The sequence below is a fragment of the Chenopodium album genome, chromosome 14, assembly GCF_948465745.1.
Source record: "Chenopodium album chromosome 14, dcCheAlbu1.1, whole genome shotgun sequence".
In the NCBI taxonomy this organism is placed as follows: Eukaryota; Viridiplantae; Streptophyta; class Magnoliopsida; order Caryophyllales; family Amaranthaceae; genus Chenopodium; species Chenopodium album.
The window spans coordinates 11656627-11683143 of NC_137847.1; the positions used below are offsets into that span (position 1 = coordinate 11656627).

The window sequence follows — 26517 nt, forward strand, 5'->3', positions numbered from 1 at the left end:
CTGGATTTACTTAATGATGAAGCAGAAACTTGCAGCACTTTATACCCTTTCTCTTTCTGTCTAAACTGCACCTCAGCCCTCAATGCAACAATAATAACACCTAATCATTCCAGCAGTCAAAACAATAATAACCCCTTCATTTATCTCAAAAAAAGGCGTAAATTACCTTCATTTATCTCAAAAAAGGGCGTAAATTATTTCATGCACCTGTGAGTAACCAAGATAATGCTCCTACTTGTATTAGTCTAGTGTTTTTACGTCTCTCATGGTCCCTCGAGTGCAAGTGTATCGATGCACACTAGATTGAGTGCTGGGTGCTCTCGATGCACATAGAACTATGAGTTGTCTTGGTAGATTAATAGAAGCCAAAGTAAGGTTCAAAGTTCTATTTGTGTAGCACAACACTTAAAGCCTAAGTAAGGTACAATCATCTAGGAAATTCAATTATAAGAAGTCCAATCTACCATAAATCTTTTTTTTTTTTTTTTTTTTTTTTTTTTTTTTTTAATACAAATAATTAATTGAGGAATTTTGGTATCACTCTCATCACATTCCCACACGCCATCCTCGTCAAAATAAGGATCTTTAATAACCCATCCCACCACACTTGCTCCTCCACATTGTTAAGTTTTGGGTCATTCCATCCGTTTTGTAGCTCCCCATTCCTCCTTTTTTAGGAGGGGAGGCAAATTTAAGGGTAGGCACATGAGTAGCGAAACTTTAGATTTTAATGTTATTTGTGTAAGTACGTGACGTGTTGTACTTTACCAGACGTTATAGTAATTGGTGATGTTGCACGAGGTCAATTTTATCGTTTAAAAATAATGAAATTTCAATGTTTCAGGTGGAATATAAGGTTTTTACATCGTTTATGTCACATGTTATATCTAACTGCGTTGTTTAGTGAAGCCAAACAAGGTTTTGAAGCTCTTACATCCAAGATATATAGTTGTGTAGTTGGTGCACTCAAGATTAATATTACGAAATTCGTATATAAAAACCGTTATTTTTTAAGAAAGGACCTATGTCATAGGTATTGTTACTTTGGTTCAAACCCCCCCCCCCAACCAAAAAAAAAATATATATATATTCAATCCCCCCAACCAAAAAAAAAAAATACTCCTTTCGTCTTCAAAACTTCGACCCTTTTAGGTTGATTTCGCGGTTATTAAGAAAATTAAATAAAAAGAAATAAAAATATATTTGAAAGATAAATTTACATGGGGTTTGTAAAAAAGTAGAGGGATAAAGTATTAAAAATACATGAAAAAACAAAATTTTATATGAGGAAGCTAATTTGCACAAATATTGTTGTAAATTGGTGGGTATTTTAATGGAAATGGATCGATCATTTTGAGACTAAAATTAGGCCAAAAGGGTCAAAGTTTTGGGGACGGAGGGAGTAATATTTTTAAAGAAATTTTGAATTTTAACATCACAAAAAAATGAAAAAAATGGTTTTTAACACTACCAAAAAAAAAAGAAAAAAAAAACTTTTATTTTAATACCACAAATTTTTTTAAAAAAATTGGCTTTTATCACCACTTAACGACTGCCATCCAAATTCCGTTAAGTTTGGTCCAATTGTGCCACGTGTCGACATATTATTAGTTTATAGAAAAAAAGGAAATTAAAAAATTTAAAAAAAAAAACAAAAACCCTGAACTAACCCAGCCACCCCAGCCCCACCATTGGCAGCGCGGCGCCACCTCTGCCTCACCATTACCCTTCCATTCCCAGTCCAAAGCCACCAGAAAACCACCTCCTTCCCTTTCCCCCACCCCAAAACCGACAATCACACCCCCACGGACACAATCTAAGGCCGTTTGATTTTTAAACAACCAAAAAACGACCCTAAAATGGCCACTTACGGGCGAAATCGGCCCTTAATCGACCATTTCGGCCCTTAATCGGCCAAATTCGACCACCGATGGCCATTTTCGATCAACGATTTTAAGGTGTTTGAAAAACGGCAGCCGTTTAAGGTGGTCTTTGGGGAGGGCTGTCGATTTTGGGGTGGGGGAAAGGGAGGGAGGGGATTTACCGGTGTCTAGGGTTGGGAATGAGGCAAGCTGTCAAGGTGAGTGAATTGCGGCGACGACCTACCGGAGGTGTGGCTGACAGTGGAGGTGGGGTGGCTGGGATAGTTTTAGGGTTTTCTTTTTATTTTTTATTTTTTATTATTTTGGACCAATAATATGCTGACACGTAGGCATTGTGGCCCCACTAACGATTTTCATCCCTAGATCACTTAAATGGTGGTAAAGACCAATTTTTTAAAAATTTTGTGGTGTTTAAACAAAAGTTTTTTTTTTTTTTTTTAATTTTTTTATTTTAGTATTAAAAACCATTTTTTCGTTTTTTTATGGTGTTAAATTTAAAATTTCCTTTTTTTAATACAAATTTTTATATGCAGCCTGTTGTACTGTGCAATAGGGGTTACTTGAATTTCTCGGTCAGGGGTTACTTGAGTTTTTGGGGTTACTTGAGTTTCTCGGCCAAGGGTTACTCGAGTTTCCGGGGTTACTTGAGTTTCTCGGTCAGAGGTTACTCGAGTTTTTCAATCAGGGGTTACTCGAGGCACAATTTTTTGAATGCGGCCTGACCGAGAAACTCGAGTAACCCCTAACTGAGTAACCCTTAACTGAGTGAACCCCTCGAATAACCCCGGTCCAAACCCCTTAAGTAACCCCTGACCAAGTAACTCAAGTAACTCATGACTGAGTAAATTAAGTAACCCCTGACTAAAAAACTCAAGTAACCCCTGGCCGAATAACTCAAATAACCCCTGACTGAAAAACTCAAGTAACCCCTAACTTTCAGGTAACCCCTAACAAAAAAACTCAAATAACCTCTGTCGCATGATGTGGCCTGCTTCACCAAAAAATTGCTGTATTTTTAATAAATTAAACTCGGTTTATTGAGTTCGATTGCATAAGTGACCATTGTACCTTGTTAAGTGACTCCAGTCTATTTACATTCGTTAAGTGCTGAACTGATGCGTACTCGAGTGATCGATAGATGGACAAGCAAATTACGTAGCAAAAATTACTTTGAATTGGTGGATAAATATGGACTAGAGAAGTTACATCAATTATGTAATACTTTAAGGACAGTGAAAAATGTGTTTGGCCCTCAATGTCTCTATAGGTTACAATACACTTTAAATGATTTGTGTACTATACAAGATATCAATTTGTGTCACTTGTCTCTCTCATTTACATCATAATCATGGACACACAACATCAATATCTTCCGTAATTTCCCTACCAATCGCCAAATGTTTTATGACTAAAGTTGTGATCCTCTTTCTATCACTAATAAGGACATCAATTATACAATAAAGATAATAATTATCATCTGATTAATTATTACCTAAAGATGTCAAATGATTTAGATGTTTGATTTGCATTAATTGGGAGTATTAGTGTTTCACGAGTGCTCTAATTAGTAAATTAAAATAATTTAACTAACACCACGACTCATATGCCACATTTCGCTCGATTACTAGTTCGTTCTATTAATACAAAATAATTTTTGGTTTAGACATGAAATTAACACAAAGGGCCCCCGATTGAGATCTATTATTAAAGTATGTAAAGATAATACAACATTATTGGCATATTTAAGGAACCACATATAAATAAAGATAGGTGATATCACTTGAGAAACATGTGATAAGTGTATTTTTCACTAGCAAACTTTCTAGTACTAATTCATTAGCATGACTATCAATTTAATCATAAAAATGAGGCTTATTATTGTAAATGACCCTATGCTGTTGTCATTCACCCAAATCATAGACAAATGAGGCTTATTATTGTAAACAACCCTATGTTGTTGTCATGATATTTGGATATTTCTTACTTCACACTGACACACTTTTTTTATTTTCTAGAGTTTTCACGAAGAGGATAAGTTCGTTTTAATTGATATATCTTTAACTACATTAGATTTTGGTATCTAAAACTTGAAATAAAATTTTATCTACATTATTTTTTTTTAACGAGTCTCTAGGCACACAAAAAAGGAATATGTATACACATAAACCATGTGAAATAAATGGGAAAAATAAAAAGATGCATTTCACACCAATATCTTCTAATCAAAATCTACACAAACAATGATGAAAGAAAAATACTGTGTCCATATGAACACACAACACTTATTAATATACTTCTAAACTTTCTATTAGAGATTTCACTTTCTTCTAGAGACATCCATGAGAATGAGAGGTTTATTTTAACTCTAGTCACCATGAAATTAAATTATTCATTCTCCACGCAAGTGTAAAAATGTCTTCAGATTCTATTAAATTAACTAATTAGGTAAACTAGGTCTAGTCACGTTAGTATCAATTTGATCTACAAAAGGAGATTAGTTTCAATTAAATTAATTATATGAAGGTTTAAACAATGCCTACTTTGGACAATCTAATTTCAAGTATTAATTGATTTTGTGTTAAGTTACGATAGCAGTTAGTTTATCTAGATTACATACATGTGTTTGATGCACAACAAGTTCTTATATTATCTGAACTATGCCTTATCAAACACTATAAGATTTTGTTAGACTTTATTGGAAATTATTAACCTTATATTTATCTTATATAAATTATTAACTCTTTTCTTATTCAAACTTATTAACTTTTACATATATTAAACCTTACATTTACAAATATGAACGGACTATAACTAATGAAAATTGAAGTAAATAAAAATAAGGTAAATAGAATATAACATAAATGGTCAATTAAATCGTAATATGCCCATTAACCAGATCGGGACATCACACTAATTAATTATATGCTTTGTTTATCTAGTGAAGGAGCACCAATCAAAGATAAGTCCATTTCGTTGTTTGAGTGCATGGGCTTTTTTCCCTTTTGAAGCTAAAAGGAAACAAATTCTCCACTAAAACATCATCAATTAACTTATTACTACAAGTTCCTCATTTCATCATAATATTTGATAAATAATCTTTTACAAATGAAATTGACCAATGCTTTTGAGCAAACTATCCATAGTGGTGATTTGCAAATCTTGGACTAAAAAAAGTCGCCAAACATTGGGGCCAATTTTACTTTATTCACACCAAGTGAAAAGGGCTTATCGTTTTCTATGATATCATTAGATATGATGAAATAATATATACACTATAGTATTAGACAAAATTAAAGAATTTACAATGTTATCATTGTGGAATCAAGTTTTTAATAAAGAGTTTAAACCCAACAAAGTTTGTTTTAAAGAAGACCTAGTAAAATAGAGCTTCTTTAACAATCTATATGTGTGGGAATCTAGATGTCTACTAATAGGAAAACACAAATAATAAACTTTTTAATAGCTTATTTGCAAAATCACTATTTAAAGTAGTGATTTTTGCAAATCAGAAGTCGTCAATTCAAGTATAAGAGCAAGTTTAGCCCCAAGTCTTAATACTTGGATGTGATATAATTTTTGGCGGTCTCCATTGAAATGATGTCGTCAAATTCTTGATAAGACTCACTAAGACTTGCCCAAATTTATTACTTTAGCCATGAGACTCAAATATATGACATATTATATGTAGAAAAGTGTAAAAAAAAAAAAAAAAAAGGATAATAAAAATAAAATTAAGGCGGGTCCCAATCTCAAGTCTTAAGTTGGGTCTTGGAATTTCAAAACTCAACTTGAGACTTGTTTGAAATAAACATAAGTCTTAAAAATCAAGATAATGATGTCACCTCAAGACTTGGGGATAAACTTACTCTAAAGTTACAGAACAAAATCGTTAATCGAAAATGTTTGAAGTCCTTACTACAATGACAATTTATGTTTAGTTTCTTAGATTGAGCAAAGAGATTGATTTGATCGAGTATTGATCTCCTCGATAAATTCTAGTAAAGTTTATGTATTTTTGATTTAAGGTATCAATTTTCTTTGAAAAAGCTTTCTTGGAGTTTTCCTAAGAGATTGGTACTTTAGTCAATTGGTTAATTTGCTTCCTTAACTCTCAATCTAGGGTAAAATTACACTAAAATTGTTAATTTAAGTAACTTGCATTGTTATTAAAATCCTGATTTAAATCTTAGTCTCCTATGATTTTACGTACCCGATTTTACATATTTTTCTTAACTAGCGAAGTCCTTACAAGTTTAAAACATGTCTATATAGGTATTTATAAATATATTTTGTCAAGTATTGGTTGATTAATGGGTAAATAGCTGTTATCTATCAATAATTAGGTTTCAAACTCAAAATTTCTATATTTAATAAAATTCAGATTTGACGTCTTGATTATGCATGTCGGTAGAATCTTACGATTGTATGATTCGATTCTGATAGCCCCATCCGATTCAAAGTAGAATTCCGATTTTAATAACGTTGGTAACTTGACTCCAAAATCATAACTGTACTTGAGATAGTAATATCATTAAAATGTTTTTAAAAAGACTTACCAATCCTATAGTGGATAGTTGTTTAGTAGATAAGTTAAATTATATATGCAAATAAGCTATTAAAATACATTATTTGCATAAAACATTCTACTCATTGGACATGCTAATAGGATTATAGGAGGTTAGGTCTTTATCTAAGCCTAGCTTGGTCCACCTAATCACATTGTGACAATTGATGGTCTTAACTCATCATCACAACTAATTAGGTTTGAGAATTAAAGTAGTTCTTTTCGAGTTAATATATTGACCAAGACTGTAGCTCTTAGATTGTATTCAAATGATAAAACAAGGATTACGCGCCTCGTGTTGCAACAATTCTTTTCTATATTAAACCAAATAGGCAAATACAATTATACAAGTATGTCTTTTATAAGTACTTTAACCAATCAATTTATCCTTAATATTCCCATAATACACTTCAGAAAAAAAAAAAATTACTCCGTAATTTTAATAAACTCAATTCCAATTTTCTTATATTAATCATAATTTTAGAGGACCTAACTTTTATTAGGTTTAACCGGTCACCAATCTAATAGTAGTTCAATTTCTTACTTCAACACGTAACGACACGTGAATGGTAAAAAAAAAAAATATTAAAAATAATCCAACCACCACCCCCTCCCTTCCAGTCCCAAAACCAATCCAACCGAGGCTAATGTATCTGCTACGGTGGGCTTCGTTGACAAGCTTTTCAAGGTCCAACGCCACAACTGTTGAGGAGTAGCTTATGTATTTGCAATTTCACGCGATGAAGGTAGAGGAGATTGAGGAAAGGGAGAATGGGAGATGGTGGCTGGGAGGGAGGTCAAAGGGGCGGTGACTCAAAGTTGACTGAAGTCAAAGGGAAGAAAAAAATATCAGGTTATCGGTCATTTTAGCCCGATAAAAATCAATACCTTCTAAACTTCATATTATACTATAATAATTCAAAGATGAGATTATTAGAAGAAAATCAATTGGGATTATTCAACGGTTAAACCCAATTTTTCCTTTAATTAATTCATACTTAACCTGAACTATGAAGTTTTAACTAGGTGTATTTATACTCCTTAAGTCCACAAATAGTTATTCTATATTTGCTTTAGAATTTCTACAAAAAAATCTTCCAGTTATTTAAAATGAATTTTGTTTTCAGTCAACCTATGTTGATGTGAATTTTTCCAAACTCTCTTTCTTATATCCCTACCCTCACCTTAGTGAATTTTTTAATATGCGTGTTTAAACCTAAAAGATCATCTGAAGACAAAGGGACTTGATATGATAGAATTACTTTAAAACGGGAAAAAAGGATTCTTTGATCAACTTGAAGAGTATTGAACACCGGAACTTTGTTCTATTGAAGCAAACTAGGTGAAATGTAAAGCAAAGGCTGGAGATTAAGCCACGAATAAATCAAATGATTTGAAAATAAAAAAGAGGATAAGACAAGATCTGAGTGGCCAATAATCCCAAGTGTTTGCTACATCAAGACCTCAAATGCATCAACCTGGAATCACTTCCTAATCACAGTTGTTGATGTTGCAACTTTTTGTCCGGATCATTACTACACTTCTAATCACTATATGTCGAAATGTTATCATACAGATTTTTGACAAACTGATTAATTCGTTGTAGGAAGAATTACCTCTAACCATTAACCAAGATGGTAAACGACACAAGCTTTCCTTGTGTTGATATAACAAGGACATTTTGCTGCTGCTGCTGAATACGGAGGACTACAATTCTGAGACTCGAACCAGTAATACAGCAGCAACCAGCAATATTCTGAAACAGTGAATGATTGTAATTTTAATGATGAGGAGAATTTAAGTAAACTTTTACTCACAGTACAGTACGTGATAATATCACATCGATAACGACAATAACAACCCAAATTCCACGAAGATTGCAAAGATGAACAACATAAATCAGACTTCATAGCCACTGGGGAACGGTAAATATGATGATTACAAAGATGAACAACATGATTCAGATATATTGGATGACAACTGAATTAATGAGGAGTGATGACAATTGAACTTATGCAAGCTATAAAATCCTGGTGATGGCCAGAAAACTGAAAGCCTTGAAACAATTTTCAAGATATTCACTCAAATCTTCGCCCTTTTCCCAGTTCTTGTTAATAGGGACCATGCATGAAGTAGCTAATAACTTGTAAAAGGACTGTTTTGTCACTAGCTGATCGTCATATGATTCATATTCTGCTGATAGTCATTTGGAAAATACTTATCTTTGCAACCATTGTGTATCATTGAATGAGGCACCTAAGAATACCAATCACCTTGATTAGTTGCATCATACATTCTGTGGTTGCATTTTCATACTCCCATAAGTAGTCAAAGGGGGTGTTTGACAATTAGATTTTTGTCTAACTTTTGGCTTTTTAGTTTAGTCAAACAGCCATAAAAAATGTTTGGTTGTTGGCTTTTAAGCTGGCTTTTCAGCCAAAAGTTAAAAGCCCATAGGAGTAGCTTTTTTAATTGGCATTTGGCTTCTTGGCTCACTTTTCACTATTAGACTATTAATAGCCACAATTAATTTCGCCAAACGCTTTTGTAAACAGCTGGCTTGAACAACCAACTAAAAAGTTTATCCATATAGCTAATACTTCCAGTTGGTCAAATAAGCCAAGCAACGAAGCCAAAAGCCAATCGCGATTGCCAGACAACCCTAAAATTTTGCCTGGATTTTTCAGAGAGGAGACATTTACTTCACTAATATAGCTCAACTAAAGATTTCTCCAACTGCTCTCCTTACTAGATTAGTACTGTATGGTATCAGATTTTGAGCCCGAGCCCGACTAGAAAAGCTACAACTCCCCCCACCCTATAAACAGAAGGAAAAATTACTTTAAATAGTCTAAACTTTGCCTCATTCTCCCAAAATAATCTTACTTTTCGATTATTCCAGATTAATCCAACCTTTTACCCCCATCTTCCCATATCACACCTTGCATCAGTACAACCGGTTATATGTACTACGTGGCACTTCATGATTGGCTTTTAGTTTATTTTTAATTTTTTTTTTTAAATTTTGAGTTATTAAAAAAAATAATAAAAAAATCCCCACCCACCTCAACTGGTTTCTCTCCCCTCACCTTCTTTCTTCTTTCTCTTTCTTCCTCCATCACCACCTTAGTCACCAACTCACCACCATCCTTCTTTCTCTCTCCTTTCCTTTCTTCCATGGCCTTAATTGCTAATTGCTAATTGCCGCTGCTTGTGAGCCAAATTGGCGATTTGGGGGTTTGTATATTGCTTGCGGGTGACTTGTGGTGCTGCTACTTTGATTGACGGTCATTGCTGGTATTGACGGGGAGAAGTGGGGTCACGACTATTGTGCGGTGGAAGCAGCGGTGAAGTGTGATGGTGGTTGTGAAGTGTGGACGGCCAACAGGCGATTGATGGTCCGCTGATGGAAAGGTGCCACTGATTTTGGTGGTTGGCTGTTATCGGATTGTTGCTGAGATTAGGAGATGAGATGCGGCTGTTTGTGTTGGTGTTGAATCGTTAAGGGGTGTGGTTCACGTGGTGAGTGAGGGAGAAGGGGAGGTTCTGTGTGGGTGTTGAGGGGCAAGGTGGCTACGAGGAAAGGGAGGGGAAGCAAGGTGGCTAAGAGGGACGGGTAGTGGCATGTCTGTTCGGGGGGAAGGGGCAGGGGTGGTTGGGGGAGGAAGAAAGAAGGGGAAGATAAAATGGAGGTAGAGCTTTGGGTGGGGGTAATGGAGGAAGATGATGGAATATGGTGAGAAGAGGGAGAGAGAAAGACATGACAAGTTTGTTTAGGTAAACGGCCATTTGGGTTCACTTTGGAACGGGTATAAAGGTAGGATTATTCTGGAATAATTTAAAGGTGAGATTATTTTAGGAGAACGGCGCAAAAGTTGGATTATTTAAAGTAATTTTTCCTAAGTGATAGCCTAATTTCGCTATTAACTTGCTTGGGAGTGTTCATGTGCGCCAGGGGAACTACATGCAAGCTCCTCCACCAAGACTTCTGTCAGCCATTTGCTAAACTCAGAATGGGCAGTTACTTAGATTGTGGGTGTAATGGGTAGTTATCGTACCTGAATGGGTTGTAGTCGGTGCTTATAAATAGCCCCTTGGCATTCATTTGCTAGCAGAGATTGCAAAAGAATAAATAGAAAGAGTGGGGTAACGTGGGTTGTGGGTGGTTACCATAACCCTGTTTATTTTTTTGCAATCCTTTGAGGTTAAATTATGAGCATGTTTCTTTTTAATGATGATAAGATAGAAAAACAATCGAAAACATAAAATTACGAAAATTGTTTCTTACAATAACAGAAATATGCATATTGAAAATCAATATACTTCGTGAAAGTTGTGACAGATTAATGGTTAAAGTTTAAATTATTTAATATGCAAGTCAAAACAGGTTCGTAATATGAAATGATTTATTGTATGACTTAAGAGTAATTATACCACTCATATTGGTTGAATTCATAGTTAAAGTTGATAGATATTGACAATAAAGGTATGGCCTATAGGTTTGAGATTTATGCAGCATTTAAAATCTTCAACAGAAAGGTGAAAACTAAAAAATTTGTAAAATATCCCTACTAAGATGACTATACATTAATTCAAAAGTTGTTATACTCGAATTTCATAAATGAATCAATTTCAACATCATGTTCTATTTTACATCTCTATGAAAAGCCAACTTCTAACGGAATGTCTGGCACAGAAAACTCAAGGACTTTCTTACTGACAACTGATCCCCAAATTTGCTTCCTATTCTGTATAGAACATTAGCTCTAAATCAATTGGCTAGTATAACCCAACTACTTCACACATGCAGCCAAATCTACAGAACACATAAATCTAATATCCACACTTGTGAAGCAATGTATCATATGAAAAAACATTCAGAGGCAGAAAAAGATCAAACATAAAAGTTACCAGGGTTTGCAAAACCTGACATCTATGCTCCTCACAGGACTGTTATAGAAACTCGACGAAAGATGTGGTTGTGCAGACAGGCTCTTGGCAAACCTTATCATAATCTGTTTGTCGCCACTGGATTAGGCATAAGACAGCATGATCATCACTAGTTATCACTTATCATGATAGCTTTGATCTTCCATTGTGTTTCATGCGTGAAGATTGCAAGGAAGCAATGATGATAAAAGTTGCTGACAGGAGTGCTGACGTAAAAGTAACAACAGATACCATTCTTGAATGGGCCTTGATACCCGCTGGAATGGTCCACACAATATCATCAAGTTCCAGAGAACCACTAATTGTAATGGGTAACAATGAACAGCTTTGAGCTGGTGACTTCCCATGCAATTTGCAGTACAAAAACAAATCGGGTGCACCAAATCTGACTTTTGAATATCCACTACCTTCAAGGGGCTGTTGAAAAGAATGGGATAGTAAATGCAAGCTTAGAAGCTAGTAATTAATATCATACATTTATAGATGCCATAGCCAAGTCAAAGAAAAGTAGCTTGTATCATACATTTATAGATGCCATAGCCAAGTCAAAGAAAAGTAGCTTGTAGCAATATATGCTCGGCTAAGGTGTACAATTTTTTAGGTGGCACTATAGTAGTCAATGCATCCATCTGCCAATGAAGTGAGCTAGGATTTGTATAGCCTTTTGGGTTGTACAATAAATACGCAAAATCATTTCTAAATGTTAGTGAAGTCTGGATGCCTTGTATTCTGAGCTATGTCAATCAATTTTTGGATCATGAAATAGAATATCATCAAGCAAGTAAAAGATAGACAATGAATGCAAAATTAGAGAAGTGCTTTATATTAGGTGGAACATCAGGGTCATAAATCACAATGCTCTATATCAGTGAACTAAATGACACGACTGTGCAGCTATGCTGCTAAGAAGAAATTAAAATTTGGAAATTTTGAATTTTAACACCATTTAAAAAAAAAATAAAAAAAAAAAAACGGATTCTTCGACGAATTTAGTTAAGGGGTGGTAAAATCAAATTTGTTAAATTTTTTTTGGTGTTAAAATAATTTTTTTTGGGGTGTTAAAAACCTTTTTCGGGTTTTTTTTTCTTTTTTTTCCTGGTGTTATAATCTAAAATTCCTAAAAAAAAAATTTGCCAAAAGAAGATATTACCTATTGTGATGTCTGGCTAGAATTAAAATTTACAGCAAAAATAAATATTCAGCACCTATGCACCATTCATTTTAGTGCAATATGCTACTCTAAACCCTCACCCCGGTCCAGATACCAAATAGCAGCACTGCATCCACGTTATATGATAATTCCCTAACTTGAACTCAGCACCAAAATATTCATGGCAACAAAAATTGAAGGAGAACTTCAAAAACAAATGTTAATTGACCGTTAATTAGCAATTCACTAGCTGATGTCTCAAAATTTTTGCTTATATTCCTAGGTTGGATGAACGATTCCATACCTCTTAGGGCTACAAAGAATCACTATTCCTAAACTTCATATAGGCTATAGCCTAATAGGATTTTGGATTCCCTATATTTAGTAAGCAAATTTGATAAAATGGAAACCTAGACATTGTTGCCTATAAAGTGTAATCTATCTTATTCTTATGTGCTCCCAAGCCAAGATAAAAAGCTACACTGCCTTTGCAAAAGAAACTTTTTTTTTTATTATTTTTTTGACGAAATTTGTCAAAGAAACAATAACATCTCAAAAGATTTGAATAGATTGCAAATAAATAATTTGACATCAGTGCTCCATGTAGCAAGAAGCCCATTTTAAAAAAATGGACAGTGTAGGCATAAAAAAAATAAAATAAAAATAAATAAATAAAAAAAAAAATTGACATCAGTGTTCCATGTAGCAAGAAACCTTTAGCAAAACATATTCAAAAAATGCTCAGACATAAATATTTTACGAAGCCAGAAACTTTCAGGTAATACAGCCATTTCTATAAAGGATTTTGCCTATTAAAGATACTATGATAATTTATTAGTGCTTACAGAATATCGAGCATGCAATGGCATCTCTGTCTTGAACTCCAGCACAGTCTCCTGCCCTGCTGAATTATTCAAGGCTGCATCCAAGTGAACTTCAACAACTGACTGGTTGGAAAGAAATGATGGCAATTCCAAATTTGTATCTCCAAAAACAGAAGCATCCTTGAATACTGCAACAAAGATCCATTGGAGTCAATGTCAGGAAAGAATGACAGATTGGTAGGGAGTGCATATTTTAAAAATACACATAAGAAGCACCTCCTCGGTAAAGAAGATGTTGAAGTTCAAAAGGATCAGCAAAAACCCCGGATGGAAGTCTTTCAATGATTACGAGCTCACAGATCTGTGAGGAAAAGTCACCAATAAGATCTGGCTGAACACTTATTTTGAATGATGAAGATAGACGACGATGAGAACCCTCCCCAATTAAATGGCGCTTTAAGTTCAAAAGTTTATTAAATGTTGGCTCAGAGTGAACAAGATTCTTTTGTTCCATATACTCTACAAAATTTGAATCAGTGAAGCTTTCATGCTCTTTGGAAAATGACTCGAGAGCATATCGTGCAAAACAAGGCAAGGAATTCATGCTGTGCTTCTGAGAGTTATCATTATACTGATAAAGAGTTTCCTGGAATAAAAAAATGAAGGCAAGCATGGTCAAATATTGAATTTCCTTGTCCAGCTAGATAAGAAAATAGACTAGACCATGCAATACCATATCTGTTCTGAACCAAAAGTTCAATTGAAAAGTACTCATAAGAGATAAATGATAACCATCATCTTTTGAGTCATTAAATGTTAAACTATGAGTAATGCATATGCCATAACAAAATATTGTATTTTTCAAAAGCTAATATCATTTACAAATTTAGGAATAAATAATTTTATTCACAGTTCAGAAAATGAAAATATAACATATATCTCCATAATGACAAAGCAATTTGTTATGGAGTGTTATTCAAAACTCAGTAAACAATAACTCTGAATTCAACAAGAGTAACAAATCAGTCATATCTCAAAGCACCAAAATGAATCCAACAACATACCACTACTTTGCAACTAAGTCTTTTAACCCTCTCCCATGTAAAAATAAAAACAATGACATATTTGCATTATGTAAGTTCATGACAACATTTCCATCCAATACTTCTGACTTCTGAGTATCACACAGAAAATTCATATTCCATACGACAGGATTCACTTAAGAAGTTAAGAGTTAGGACATCACATCTGACAGCATAAAAATATGCCTGCTTCCTCCACTATATTCATATGTAAAGCATTGTTTCTGTAGCTAAACATCTGGAGTCCTTTAAAAAGAAACAAGCGAAAAGTCTATCATTATCAACCAAGAATTCACCAGAAGCTTAAGTAGTTAAGCATGCCATGGTCTCTAATCTCTCGAAGAACTTGTATAAGAGGCATACATCGTAAGTATGGAAGTACTTTAAAAAAATTTCTCACTTCTGTTTTCAAGATCCAAACAATGACAACCACCATCATTTATCAATCCGAATGAGGCAAGGGGAAAATCCAAACATGGCAGCCTCACCCCTACTTATCAAAGAGCATTAGAAAGATTGCCTCCAAGTCTCCAAGGACTCTAAGCAAACCTTCCATATTATCAGCCTACCTTGATAAAAGATCTAGACCTAATTACCCACATCAAGGAATAGGGTGATCATGCTCAAAAACGGAATGGTTTCCTAAGCCAACTCTCGGTAACTTAATCAAAATTCAAACAGTTGCTAGAATGTTGTATATTTCAATAGGTTAACCCTAAAAATTTTAATAACATGGTCTAAAACCATTCTTCTTCCACAAACAATTCCAATAACAGAAACTAATACCATTGCGCAACCAGTTACTGACCAATGACCCCACAAAATCAAACTTTGAAGCTTTCGCCCAAAGCCAAAGCATCTACGATACAACCGGCTATACTATGTGCACGATACAACCTCACTAAAGAGCAATTAAGCAAAAAAATAACTCAGTTTTACAGTAAAATCAGTCGTACAATAGAAATTGTCTCGTCAAAATGCCTAATCAAGCTAAAACAATCCCATTCCACTAATCTCACAAACAAAATAAGTAAAAATTGATACAGCGATCAACTCAGAAATTCAACAAAAGTAGCAAATTACATTCTATTATTCTCTTAAACTTGTTGCCAGATCATACAACTTTTTTTTTTTTTCACGATTCAAGAAACTAAAGCAATGAAATAGCAAAATTAGGGGAAAAAAAATTAAAAATCAGAGACTAATTTTCGGGATTACTGACCTGATTTGAAGCTGAAGAGATAATAAAAAAGCTGAAATGAAGAATAAGCGTCGAAATTAGAATGTGTCGTTGAGAAGTGCCAAATTTGACGCCCATTTTTCTGTGTTATGATTAATTAGCGAAATTTCGACTGAAAAAATTCAATTGTTGGTGATGTTGTCTGTTGGTTGAATCATCAACTGATCACCATGGCCGGCGAGGGCAGAGATTTGTACTCTCCATCCCACCAGCACTTCCCATTTTAATTTCTGTTCATTTTTTAAAATTTAATTTAATTTAATTTTTATTTTTTTTTTTTTTTAATTGTACCATTTTTTTTTTTTTTTTTTTGCAAAAAATTGTACCATTTAGATTGGATACAACTATACAAGCCATACAACGGAGGAATTTTTTTTATTTTTTTTTTGTTTATTTTTTTTTTTAGGAAACAAACATGATTTACATGATTGAGGAAGTGTTTGATTTTATTTACGTATTTTTGTTTAAGATAGTTAAGATAAACTGTTTTATTAGACCAGAACCTCTCACAAGTCAATCCGACTAAGAAATAGGAAAATTCGAAAATCCTTACTTTAAGGTTAGAAGGAATCCTTACCATTGGGCCAAGCTTTATTTACTTGTTTTTTTATTAAGTTCAATCAATCAATCATCAATCAATATATATATATATATATATATATATATAATACTAAAACAGACATCAGGAATGACACGTGGCACTTCCTGGTGTAATTTTTTCCCTCCAAAATTCCCCCTTTTCTTTTTTTTGTTTTTTTTTAAAAAAAAAATTCTTAATCTACCCAATGTTACCTATTATATTTATACACAAAATATTCACCAAATCATATAATTATGTTATTTTTGATTCACATGTTTTACGCAATTTCTACCCTACTCTCGAAACACCGTGAGCATGATACTCCAGGGTCAAACGACGTCGTTCTATTATCCCTTCCTTCTTCTCTATTTTCCCCTTTTTCTTCCGCTATACTTTGTTTTTTGTATTTTCTTTCAATTTCTGTGAATTTCTTCTCCCCTATTTTCCTCTTTTTCTTCCTGCTATTCTTTTTTTTCCTCTATTTTCTTTCAATTTCTATGAATTCAATCAATTTTTTTCTTCCAATTGCAATTTCTGAAAATTAAAAATAGCACTAATTTAAAATAGAATAACAGAAGATATGGTTTATTTGAATATCACATGTTTAAAACAAAATAACAATAGACTTTAAATAGAATAACATCAATTTGTGTACTAAGTAACACAAAGTTTAACCTAAAATAACACATAACTTGATAACTGAATAACTTAAACTTCTATTGAAAATAACATAAGATATTAAACAAAATAACAACTTAACTCAAAGGTTAAGTAGAATAATAAAGGATACATTAAAATAACAAAACAACACAAAGTTAGGATTTCATTAAAATAACACATGATAAAAATAAGATAACATTAGGCTTAAAACAAAATATCATCATTTATGAAACAAATTAAAAAATGGTGTTTTAGAAAAATGTTAAATAATATCGCCAAAACAAATCTACTTTCAAAGACTAAAACAACACATGATGATCAACCCAAAATAACATTAGATTTTAAGTACATAGAATAACATTAGATATTAAGCAAAATAACATCATTTTAAAGAATAATATTAACAAATTAAAACACATTTTAGAAATATAGATCTGACTTCACAATCAAAAGAACATAATATACAATGCTGAATAACATAAGCCTAGAAACAAAATTGGTCAAAATAACAAGAACTTATCTATAATTTTGTTTTTAAATATGCAATTCTTTCATCTAGTTTTTCATTATCATTTAATTGGTTTACCATACTTGCTTTTTTTAATTGCAAATTTCATGTTATAAATGTACAATTGCGAAATAATTTATAAATAAAATTAAACAAATACTTACTTCCCTTGATATGCATTTCGGTAATTTATGTTGTTTTTGGATATGATCTTGAAGTTGAATTTGGCCTTTAATGGACAAGAAATTTGCAGGACTAGTTCAAATGGAGAGAGAAAGTGAAAGTAGTGGAGTAGAAATGAAATGATTTGATATTTTTTTCATCCACCTTTCTTTTATACAACTATATGGAGTTAGTTTCATGTTATTTGCTTTTCCTAAGTTGTTATTTTGTCAAATTTAGCGTTGCATGCTTTAATTTCGTTAATTGGGTTTTTATCCCATTTATTAGATTGGGCTGGGCCCTGGAGTACAATACTAGGTATCGGAGTACCTAATACTAATTGTTTTTTAATTTGTAATATAATATTTTCCAAATCCACTACTTTATATCTTATAAATACTACTCCGACATATCTTTAAATAGCACACTACATATATTTTATTCTTTATAGTTATTAATATGAATTATTTTAAACAAGGTAATTGTGATACAATATTTTTAAAACCCGATGAATTTATTATTGTTAATGTTATTATATTGTTGTTGTTGTTATTGTTACTATTATTTTGTTCTTGCAATATATTTCATTGAGAAATTCAAAATATTATTTTTATTAGAAATTTTCCTAGTTAAGTACTAATAACGTATGAAGTATTTCTTGGACAAAGATATAACATTGTTCTATTTATTTCTTGGACAAAATAACAGTATTCTATTTTTTTAAAAAAAATTTAGCTATTTATTATATATTACTTATTTATGTTTTCCACTATTACAATGGGTATTAACTGCACAGTAGTTAAGTTCCGGTGTAATTTTTATGTTCTTAATATTTTGATCAAAATCTCTTTTTTAATATAAAATGGGATTTTTTTTAATATTTTAATTGGTTTCTCACCTAATTATAATATTTACGAAGAACATAATGGGATGAAGAGAGTATACAATATAGCTTAACATTATAATTATTATAAACTCTAATCTATGTATGCACTTTTAAAATTTTTTTTTCTTAAATATTTTCATATTATTATATTTTGTTAAGGAAAAAAAAAAACCAAATATCATTAAAAACAGGATTATTATTCCAACCCATTGGGTGTACTACATAATTTTAATATACTCATGTTCTAATTGTTATTTGTTATATTCCATGTTTAGTTTTATATTTGCAAGATAAGAAGAAACTAAACACAACCTGTGTTATAGTTATGTTATGTCGATGATAGTTTTATATTCAAAATAAAATAAAAAAAATAAATTTTTTTTAAATACCGTGCATGGCACGGACCCTAAGCTAGTAACTATAGACTAGACACACCAGCAATGACATGTGTCATCTCCTAGTGTGTCTTTTTTTTTGGTATAAAATTGTATTAAAGAAACAAATCTTACACAAAAATAACTACATAATGCTTCTTATACAATATAATTACTTAAAATAAAAAAGATTTAGCACATCTTTCACTCAAATATTTATGCAGTTAAAAAAAAATATTATTAGGGTGTTGTTAAACGTCGCTCCCCTTTTACTAGGCATCACTCGCATTTTTTTTATAATTTTCCATTTTTACCCTTATCAAATAAATACCCACGACTCACTCCACGGCACTCACAACTCTCATACTTCACTCGCATACTCTAATTCACTCTCATTTTATCTCTCTAAAATTTAAAAAAAAAATTGTAAAATCGGAAAAAAAAAAAGCCACAACATTGATCACAACAACAATAAAAGTATTAATACTAATTACTCATTAATCACAAAATTAATAATAATCATAATAAAATAATAATATAAAGATTACAACAACAACAACAACAACAACAACAACAACAACAACAAAAAAAAATCCAAGTGGATCCTAATTTTTTTAGCGGATGTTTTATTTCAAATTTTTTTTAAAAAAAAGTACGACGACTTACAAAATCCTTGGGCGAAGCTTCCGGTCGGATGTGGTAGTGTCGGGAATTTTTTTTTACCACGTGGTAGTAGATGGAGGGGTCGGGAATGATATTATACCATTATACCATACAACTTACACAAAGGGCAATATTGTCCTTCCATGTCAAAAAGGGAGCGTTAGTATGTAAAATGGGAGCGACGTTTAGCAGTTCACTATTATTAACATACTTTTGATCATTTTCTTCGTCATTTAATATCTAACATATCTTTTGTAACCCTTTATTTTGATCAAAATTTGCCAACTATATTTTTTAGACTTTTTTCTTCATAAAAAACGAATCATAATGATAGTTAATAATTATTGAAAATTAACATACATGACACGGGAACTAACCTAGTTAGAACCATATATTAACCACTTATATGGAGTATTTTATATGATTTATGAATTTAGATAGCTATGTGACTTAAAGTCCCATGATCTTACAATGGAACGAACATTGATCATCCATCCATCTATCAAATTAGATATGACATCGGTACTCCTCCAAGGCTAGGAACCTTAAGGTCCAATTAAGGTAATGAAACTTGACTCCACATCGGTTATATGGGGGTTGATGTGGGTTTTTATGGGATGGGGGTTGATGTGGGTTTTTATGGGATGGGGGTTGATGTGGGTTTTTATGGGATTATGGGATCTGCTCCCTAAAGCTACCATATGGGAGTTGGGATGGTTCAATTCTCTTGTGATCTTGTATCAGAAAAGCTCCTATATGATTGTGAGCTTATATCTTTTTTTTTCCTGATACTTTTGTTGCCTAATTTTGATACTGGTTGATTTTTGTATGCAGTACAAAAGTATGCCTTATCATTCATTACGAGTACAAGTATTCTCTTGCACCCTTTTCTTTTACTTGAACTGCCCTCTTAAATATCGAGTAAATGAAAAGTACTGATGTAACTTCCTCAATCATAGAGATGTAATCATGAAAGTTATTATAAGTGTAGCTTACATATGATAATTTGGTTTCATTTAAGTCTACACTACTTGTTTTTAGCAATTTCTGGTGTTGCTTGTCTTCAAAAACTTCAAATTTAGGAATATTTTTTCCAAAAAAAGACCAATAGTAAACCGGCTGACATCAAAAACACATTTATCTGACTTGAAAACAACCTGATTGACTGACTTGACAAATAGATGATGAGTATAACAGAACTGTATTGCTTAGTTAATGAGAAAATGGTAGCACACACTATAAAACACACCAAGGATATGCATTTCATACTACGAATTTCACTGATAGTATGAACATAAGCTGAAATGCTAGGTATACAAATGAAAATGAATATAGAGCGTATCATGTCAGAACAATTTTCTGCTCTGAATGTTACAAACAAGAGCTAGGTATATTTTTTTGTTCATTCAAGCCCCTAAAATTTCGTACAATAAAAAAGCTACATGTCTGAATCTGTTGTGTATTTATGTACAAACTACAACTTAGTTGGCAGTTTTTTTGACAGCAGCTGCATTCGGCTTTAATCAAATGACCTGTAAAACGGAGATATAGCAGCACAGATCCACCTCTTGGTTGATTCTCAGCCAAGGGTGCCTATCACATACCAGAAACAGAATCAAACCATGAACGCTATGTACCATCTTGTAGTTAAGTAAACCAAGTGATCGTATATCAACTGCAGATTTTGAGTTTGCAGTTACTTAGCTGTTCTTTTCACCAATGAAATTCCTCTTGGACCACCACCCATCTCTTCGAAAACAACCAGAAGATTGCCACTTGGTTTCAACCATGAGCGTGGAACATGGTACCTATAATATGAAATATATATTTGTGACAAGCACTAAGATTATTTATAAGTAGGAAATACTAAAAAGACATGAATTTTCTTTACCATCTTTGGGAGGGCTTTCCACACTCGCCTAGGCATTTAGTTTCAGTGAAAGTTCCAGCATAATTGCACTGCCCACATTTGCCACTCGCCTTGTTAGCAGGCCAATGACGACCAATGCTTTCACCATTTATCCACATTTGCCCTTTTCCCATGCTGCTCATATCTATAGCCAATGGATCACTTCCTGCTGGTGCATTGAATGTAGTCTGAATACGGGGAGCAGAAGTCAGAAATCTCTCAAGGCTGAGTATTTTTTCAATAATCATCCGTGCAGCGTAGAAACAGAACGGTTGTTTTACTTGGATATCCTTACCTTATACCATGTCAATGGCTGCTTTTGCGCCACTGCTGATTGCTCCCACTCCACCGAAGAACTTCCACTGATAGTGTGTAGACCAAGTTTTTCACCCTTCATTCCAACCTGCTCACAGAAGTACATGTTAAGATATTTTATTCCTAGGTAACTTTTAGGCCTTTTTCCAAAAGTGTGCACAAAGACAGACCTTGTAAGACCATTTTGATCTTGTCAAGTCCCATGTTCCTTCGCGCAGACCCTGCAGTGTAACTGGTCCAAGAACCCCTTGATTATACCTTTCGAAGTGTGCACCAACGTTCTGAAGGAATCCAACAAAATCAGATAAATCAGAATGAAGGAACAGTGACAACTACAATTGAGTTAGTCAGAAAAACACTTCTCATGATAGAAACTAACCGCGAGTCCTACTGCAGCACTTAGTAAGGATATTTTGTTCAAACCAGCCCTCAATGGCACCTTCTGGCTAAATGTCAACTGTGGTTTCTCCAGTGATCCATAAGCAGTGCCTAAAAATCATAGGTATCGGCAAGTTTAACAATAAAAAATGTAAAATGAACAAATATTACAAGTTGGAGAGCAATGTCATACTATCTCTTTCTACCTTGAAATTGGCCATTGACAAACACATGTAAAGTATGTCCTGCTGACATAACTGTGAGAATTGGTTCTTCTGAGGTTTTCACAGTAACACTGGATGGAAAATGCGAAATAAATCAGAAATCAACAAAATAATCATGACACACTGAAATAAAAGGTAACAAATATATATCAAGATACATACTCTGTCATGTACCACAAGTAGTCAGAGTTATCTCTAGTCACATTCAATTGTTCGTACAACCCTGAACCTGAGAAAGTACTGTCATCATCAGATGTTGGAGTTTCATCAATGTATGATTGCCAGGAGAAACCACTGATTGGCGTCATCTTTGCATGGTAGCGTGGAGCTGAAACCTGTAGAAAAACAAGTAAGCATAAGCTTCACAACAAAGCCGAGCTTTCAATTTTGTTCCCAAAGGGATGTTTTCTGATTTGGAATCTTAGGGACAAATAAGGGGCAGTGAAGAACAAAGTTTTGATGATTTACGTACCCTTGCAGTGTTGTACACCTCTTTCTTGCAATCAGGAAGGATGCTAATGGACCATGGAGGAAGCTCATACTGTGCGCCGCTGAAGGTAACTTTCACACTCCATTGCGTGTCATAGTTTGCCAAGAAGGCTGCACAACTCCCTGAATTTGAGCTGTAGACGTGAGCCTGCAGAAGGTTTTTTTTCAATCAAATTAGCTATTAATAAACAAATTATTCAGAATGCGTTTACAGACTGCAGTGCAGTTTAGTCTAATTACCTCTTGGTTTTTCCCGAGTTTTGTCACTTTTGCATCTGCAGAAACTAAGGCAGGCTCACACATTTTGATTGCTGTGTGCAGATTTTTCAGGTGAGTGTATTTTGGTTCCCTTGGTAAACCTATACATGTATCAATATTCAAATATTACACAAACTATTAACCAATATAAAGTTACTTCTTGATTATAGTTTACTGTCCTAATGTGATTACCATATTCATCAAGTGGAGCATCATAGTCATAGCTTGTAGCAACAAAACGACCAGCAGTGTTGCCAAAGTTTGTCCCTCCATGAAACTGAGGCAAACAAGCAAGTAAAGAAGCAAATTCAATGGTGGTAAGTTTTTTGAGTTAATGACTGTCCAATATGTATTGACAGTTGATAATCAGTTGAAAATTTTTACCATATAATAGTTAACAAAAGAACCACCATTTTGTATGAATCTTGCAACTGAAAAGGCAACATCTTCTGCAGGTCTGTAAGGAACTGCTCCACCAAACTTAGTGTACCTTGAGAAATCATGGAAGTAACAGTTTTCAGAAACTGATTATGATCAAAAGAAGAACAAGATGGGAATAATACAACAAAAGGCGATGTATGTGTGAGTTTGACATACCAGCCAGTCCAATTTTCAGTCCACATCTTGGGTTTGGATTTGGAGTTTGGTACAAAATTTTCGCAGTAGAAGCCATTGCAGGTGTTAATCTGTCATAGTCAAATTCCAAAAAGTGGTTAGTGAATGAAAGTATTGGGTGCAACTCAATCAAGGAATATGATGCTAGGTGAAAATAGTACCAAATAGAAACAATAGAATAACAGAAAGTTGGTGGAAAATCATTTCAAACCAACTTTTTTGATCAATTATTACATATGGTAGATTGGTAACTAAAATCTTTAATGATATGAAAATAATTGTTAAGGGAGTTTGTAAAGCAAAATAATAAATACGCGGAGGCAATCATGACTGAGCAATGATAAAACACACTTAGGAGTCGGACTTACAACATCACCAGGGGCATCATCTTGCTTGCACATGATCCAAGGTACACCAGCATTGAGACCCTCAGCCATTTGAGCTGCCCATTTTGTGTAAGCCTTACCAGGTGCACCTATTTCCCATTCTACTGGTCCATATTCATTTTCTATCTGTTGTATGGTAAAAATGTAACAAGTAAATGAGTTAAAAGATTATTAAAATTGTGATACAATATCAAATGGAGGAAAAATAAGTTTTAGGTCAATTCACAAGATGATAATAACATCATGGTATGGCGCAATTTAAAAGAATATTTTAACTTGTATGAGGTATGTTAAAACGTCACATCAGCTACTTTATGAGATACGAAGTAGATAATATATGATAAAGTATGCATGACGTATTTTAATGAAAGAATAATAACAATCATTGAAATTTTTGTCTTAATAGAACATGAAGAAGACAATTTCAATCACATGCTATTAGACTATAGGAAAATATCATTTTCCAAGGATGATAGATCATCATTCCTAAAGATTTAATTGATTAGAATATACTGTATATTTTATCTTATATATCACGAGATTACTAAATACTCCGTAACTTGCATGATACAAAGAAAGGATAGACAAATAACAATCATTAGAATTTTCGACAATAATTAGAATTTACGACGTTCTTAAAATAATATATAATAATTACTCTTAAAAGACAGTTTATAACTACTAATGGATGAACTTTGACAAAGAATAGAATCATTAGTCCAAATTTCAAACCTGAGACAGTATAATTGGACCTCCTTGCCAATGGAACAACTTTTCTGCCTTCATCATGTTGACTATCTTTGCTGTGAAATCTTGCATTTTTTCCTTCATTGTACAAAATTTCAAAAAGATTAAACAACATTATAGCAACAAATTTATCAGTTAACTTTATATGAACAAAAAAAACTTAAGATATAAGAAAAGATGATTTAGAATTCCCAAAAAGACAAAAATAAAATGAGGAAAAGAATTAATTTTAAACAATAAAAACAAATTAGTGACTCACTTTGAAAGGTCCATTGTCAGTTCTAAATTCAATGCCAGGAACATACTTGAGCCACACAGGAAATCCCCTGAATATGAAACAGAAAAATTATCCATTATAAAAATATTAATTAATAAATTAATCATATTATTGAAAAATAAAATACTTTCTGAAAAAAAAAAGGTGGTTGAGTGAATATTAGACAAAAGGAAAGCACCATTCACTTTTCCTGTACACTAATTTATGGCAATAAGTATGATTTATTAATTTTATCTATTTTGATCCTTGTCAATGACTTGATTAGGTCATCTCGAATGACTTTGTGTTCACCTAAGTCAATTGTCCTTTACTTTTTTTTTTTTTTTTTTTTATTTTCTTAAGAACTACACTTTATTAGTTACTCTGTACGATACATTGAGTTTGTATAAGTTAAGTGTCTTATTTTTTAAGAGAACGGTATTTTATTGCTTATGAGTTTAGCCTATGTGACATTTCATAGCGTAACTTTATTTATATAAATTTCATACTTATACTTCGTGATATGAAAAAGTTATCCAATAATTTGAAACTAATTATATAATTGCCAATGTTAAAAGTAACAAATTTTGCATTACCCAAAGTTCCACTCAGCACAAACAAAGGGTCCAATTCTGAGATGAACGTAAAGTCCAGCTTGCTGTATTAGCTTAATAAACTTTACTAAATCATATCTTCCTTCAAAATTAAACTACAAAACAAAATCAAATAAAACAAAATTAGTCAATATATTACAAAATTAATATAATTCTAAATAAACTAGTAAAAAAGTATGAATTTTCAATTATGAGTACCTTGCCAGGAGAAGGCTCATGCCCATTCCAGAAAACATAAGTTTGAATAACATCCAATCCATTTTCTTTAGCCTTTTGTATAAGATCAGGCCACATCTACAATCATCAAACAACAACAAAAATTATGTACAAAATTTTTACTATTATATACCAAGTTTTTATAAAAATTTTATTTTCCACATGCATATCACTTTTCACAAACTTTATTTACCCGAACTTCCTATAATACCCTTAATGAGGTAACATAGTGACCAAATTATGTATGAGTGATATGCATATCAACAAAACAAATCAGACAACCCCGTACTAAACGTAATTACCTCGGGGGTGCTCCTGGGGTAGTGAATGGACCCAGAGAGGAGAATCCTCCTCTGTTTATTGATAGTAATAGCTTTATTATCATACCAAACATTCCCATAAACAGGGTAAATCATTGAAAAACATATGTAACCCATCATGATTAACATAATCATATTGTTAAATCCCAACATTTTTATTTTCATAATTGGGATTATAATGTTTTTGGGAAAATGAAGAAGAATACAATGGAGTAAAGGGTTGTTTGGTTAATTAGAGGAGAGAGAAAAAAGGGGGAAGTTGAG

General features: G+C 32.9%; 2 protein-coding genes across 2 annotated transcripts; both read right to left on the reverse strand.

The window, feature by feature from the left end:
- Positions 1-11040: 11040 nt before the first annotated feature.
- LOC145578915 (uncharacterized) lies at positions 11041-15909 on the reverse strand. The gene is made up of 4 exons (XM_081636209.1): positions 15676-15909; positions 13648-14017; positions 13393-13559; positions 11041-11814 (listed from the first exon to the last, which is right to left on the reverse strand). Exons 1-4 carry the CDS (start codon positions 15769-15771, stop codon positions 11521-11523), a joined length of 927 nt encoding a protein of 308 aa, XP_081492335.1. The 5' UTR covers positions 15772-15909; the 3' UTR covers positions 11041-11520.
- A 4858-nt stretch (positions 15910-20767) lies between these two features.
- LOC145580064 (putative beta-galactosidase) lies at positions 20768-26517 on the reverse strand. The gene is made up of 18 exons (XM_081637389.1): positions 26236-26517; positions 25916-26011; positions 25700-25812; positions 25107-25173; positions 24833-24925; positions 24083-24226; positions 23697-23785; positions 23484-23589; positions 23292-23376; positions 23082-23200; positions 22825-22989; positions 22515-22687; positions 22335-22423; positions 22130-22239; positions 21921-22031; positions 21731-21838; positions 21418-21623; positions 20768-21334 (listed from the first exon to the last, which is right to left on the reverse strand). The coding sequence occupies exons 1-18, from the start codon at positions 26416-26418 to the stop codon at positions 21223-21225; spliced, it is 2169 nt and encodes a 722-aa protein (XP_081493515.1). The 5' UTR covers positions 26419-26517; the 3' UTR covers positions 20768-21222.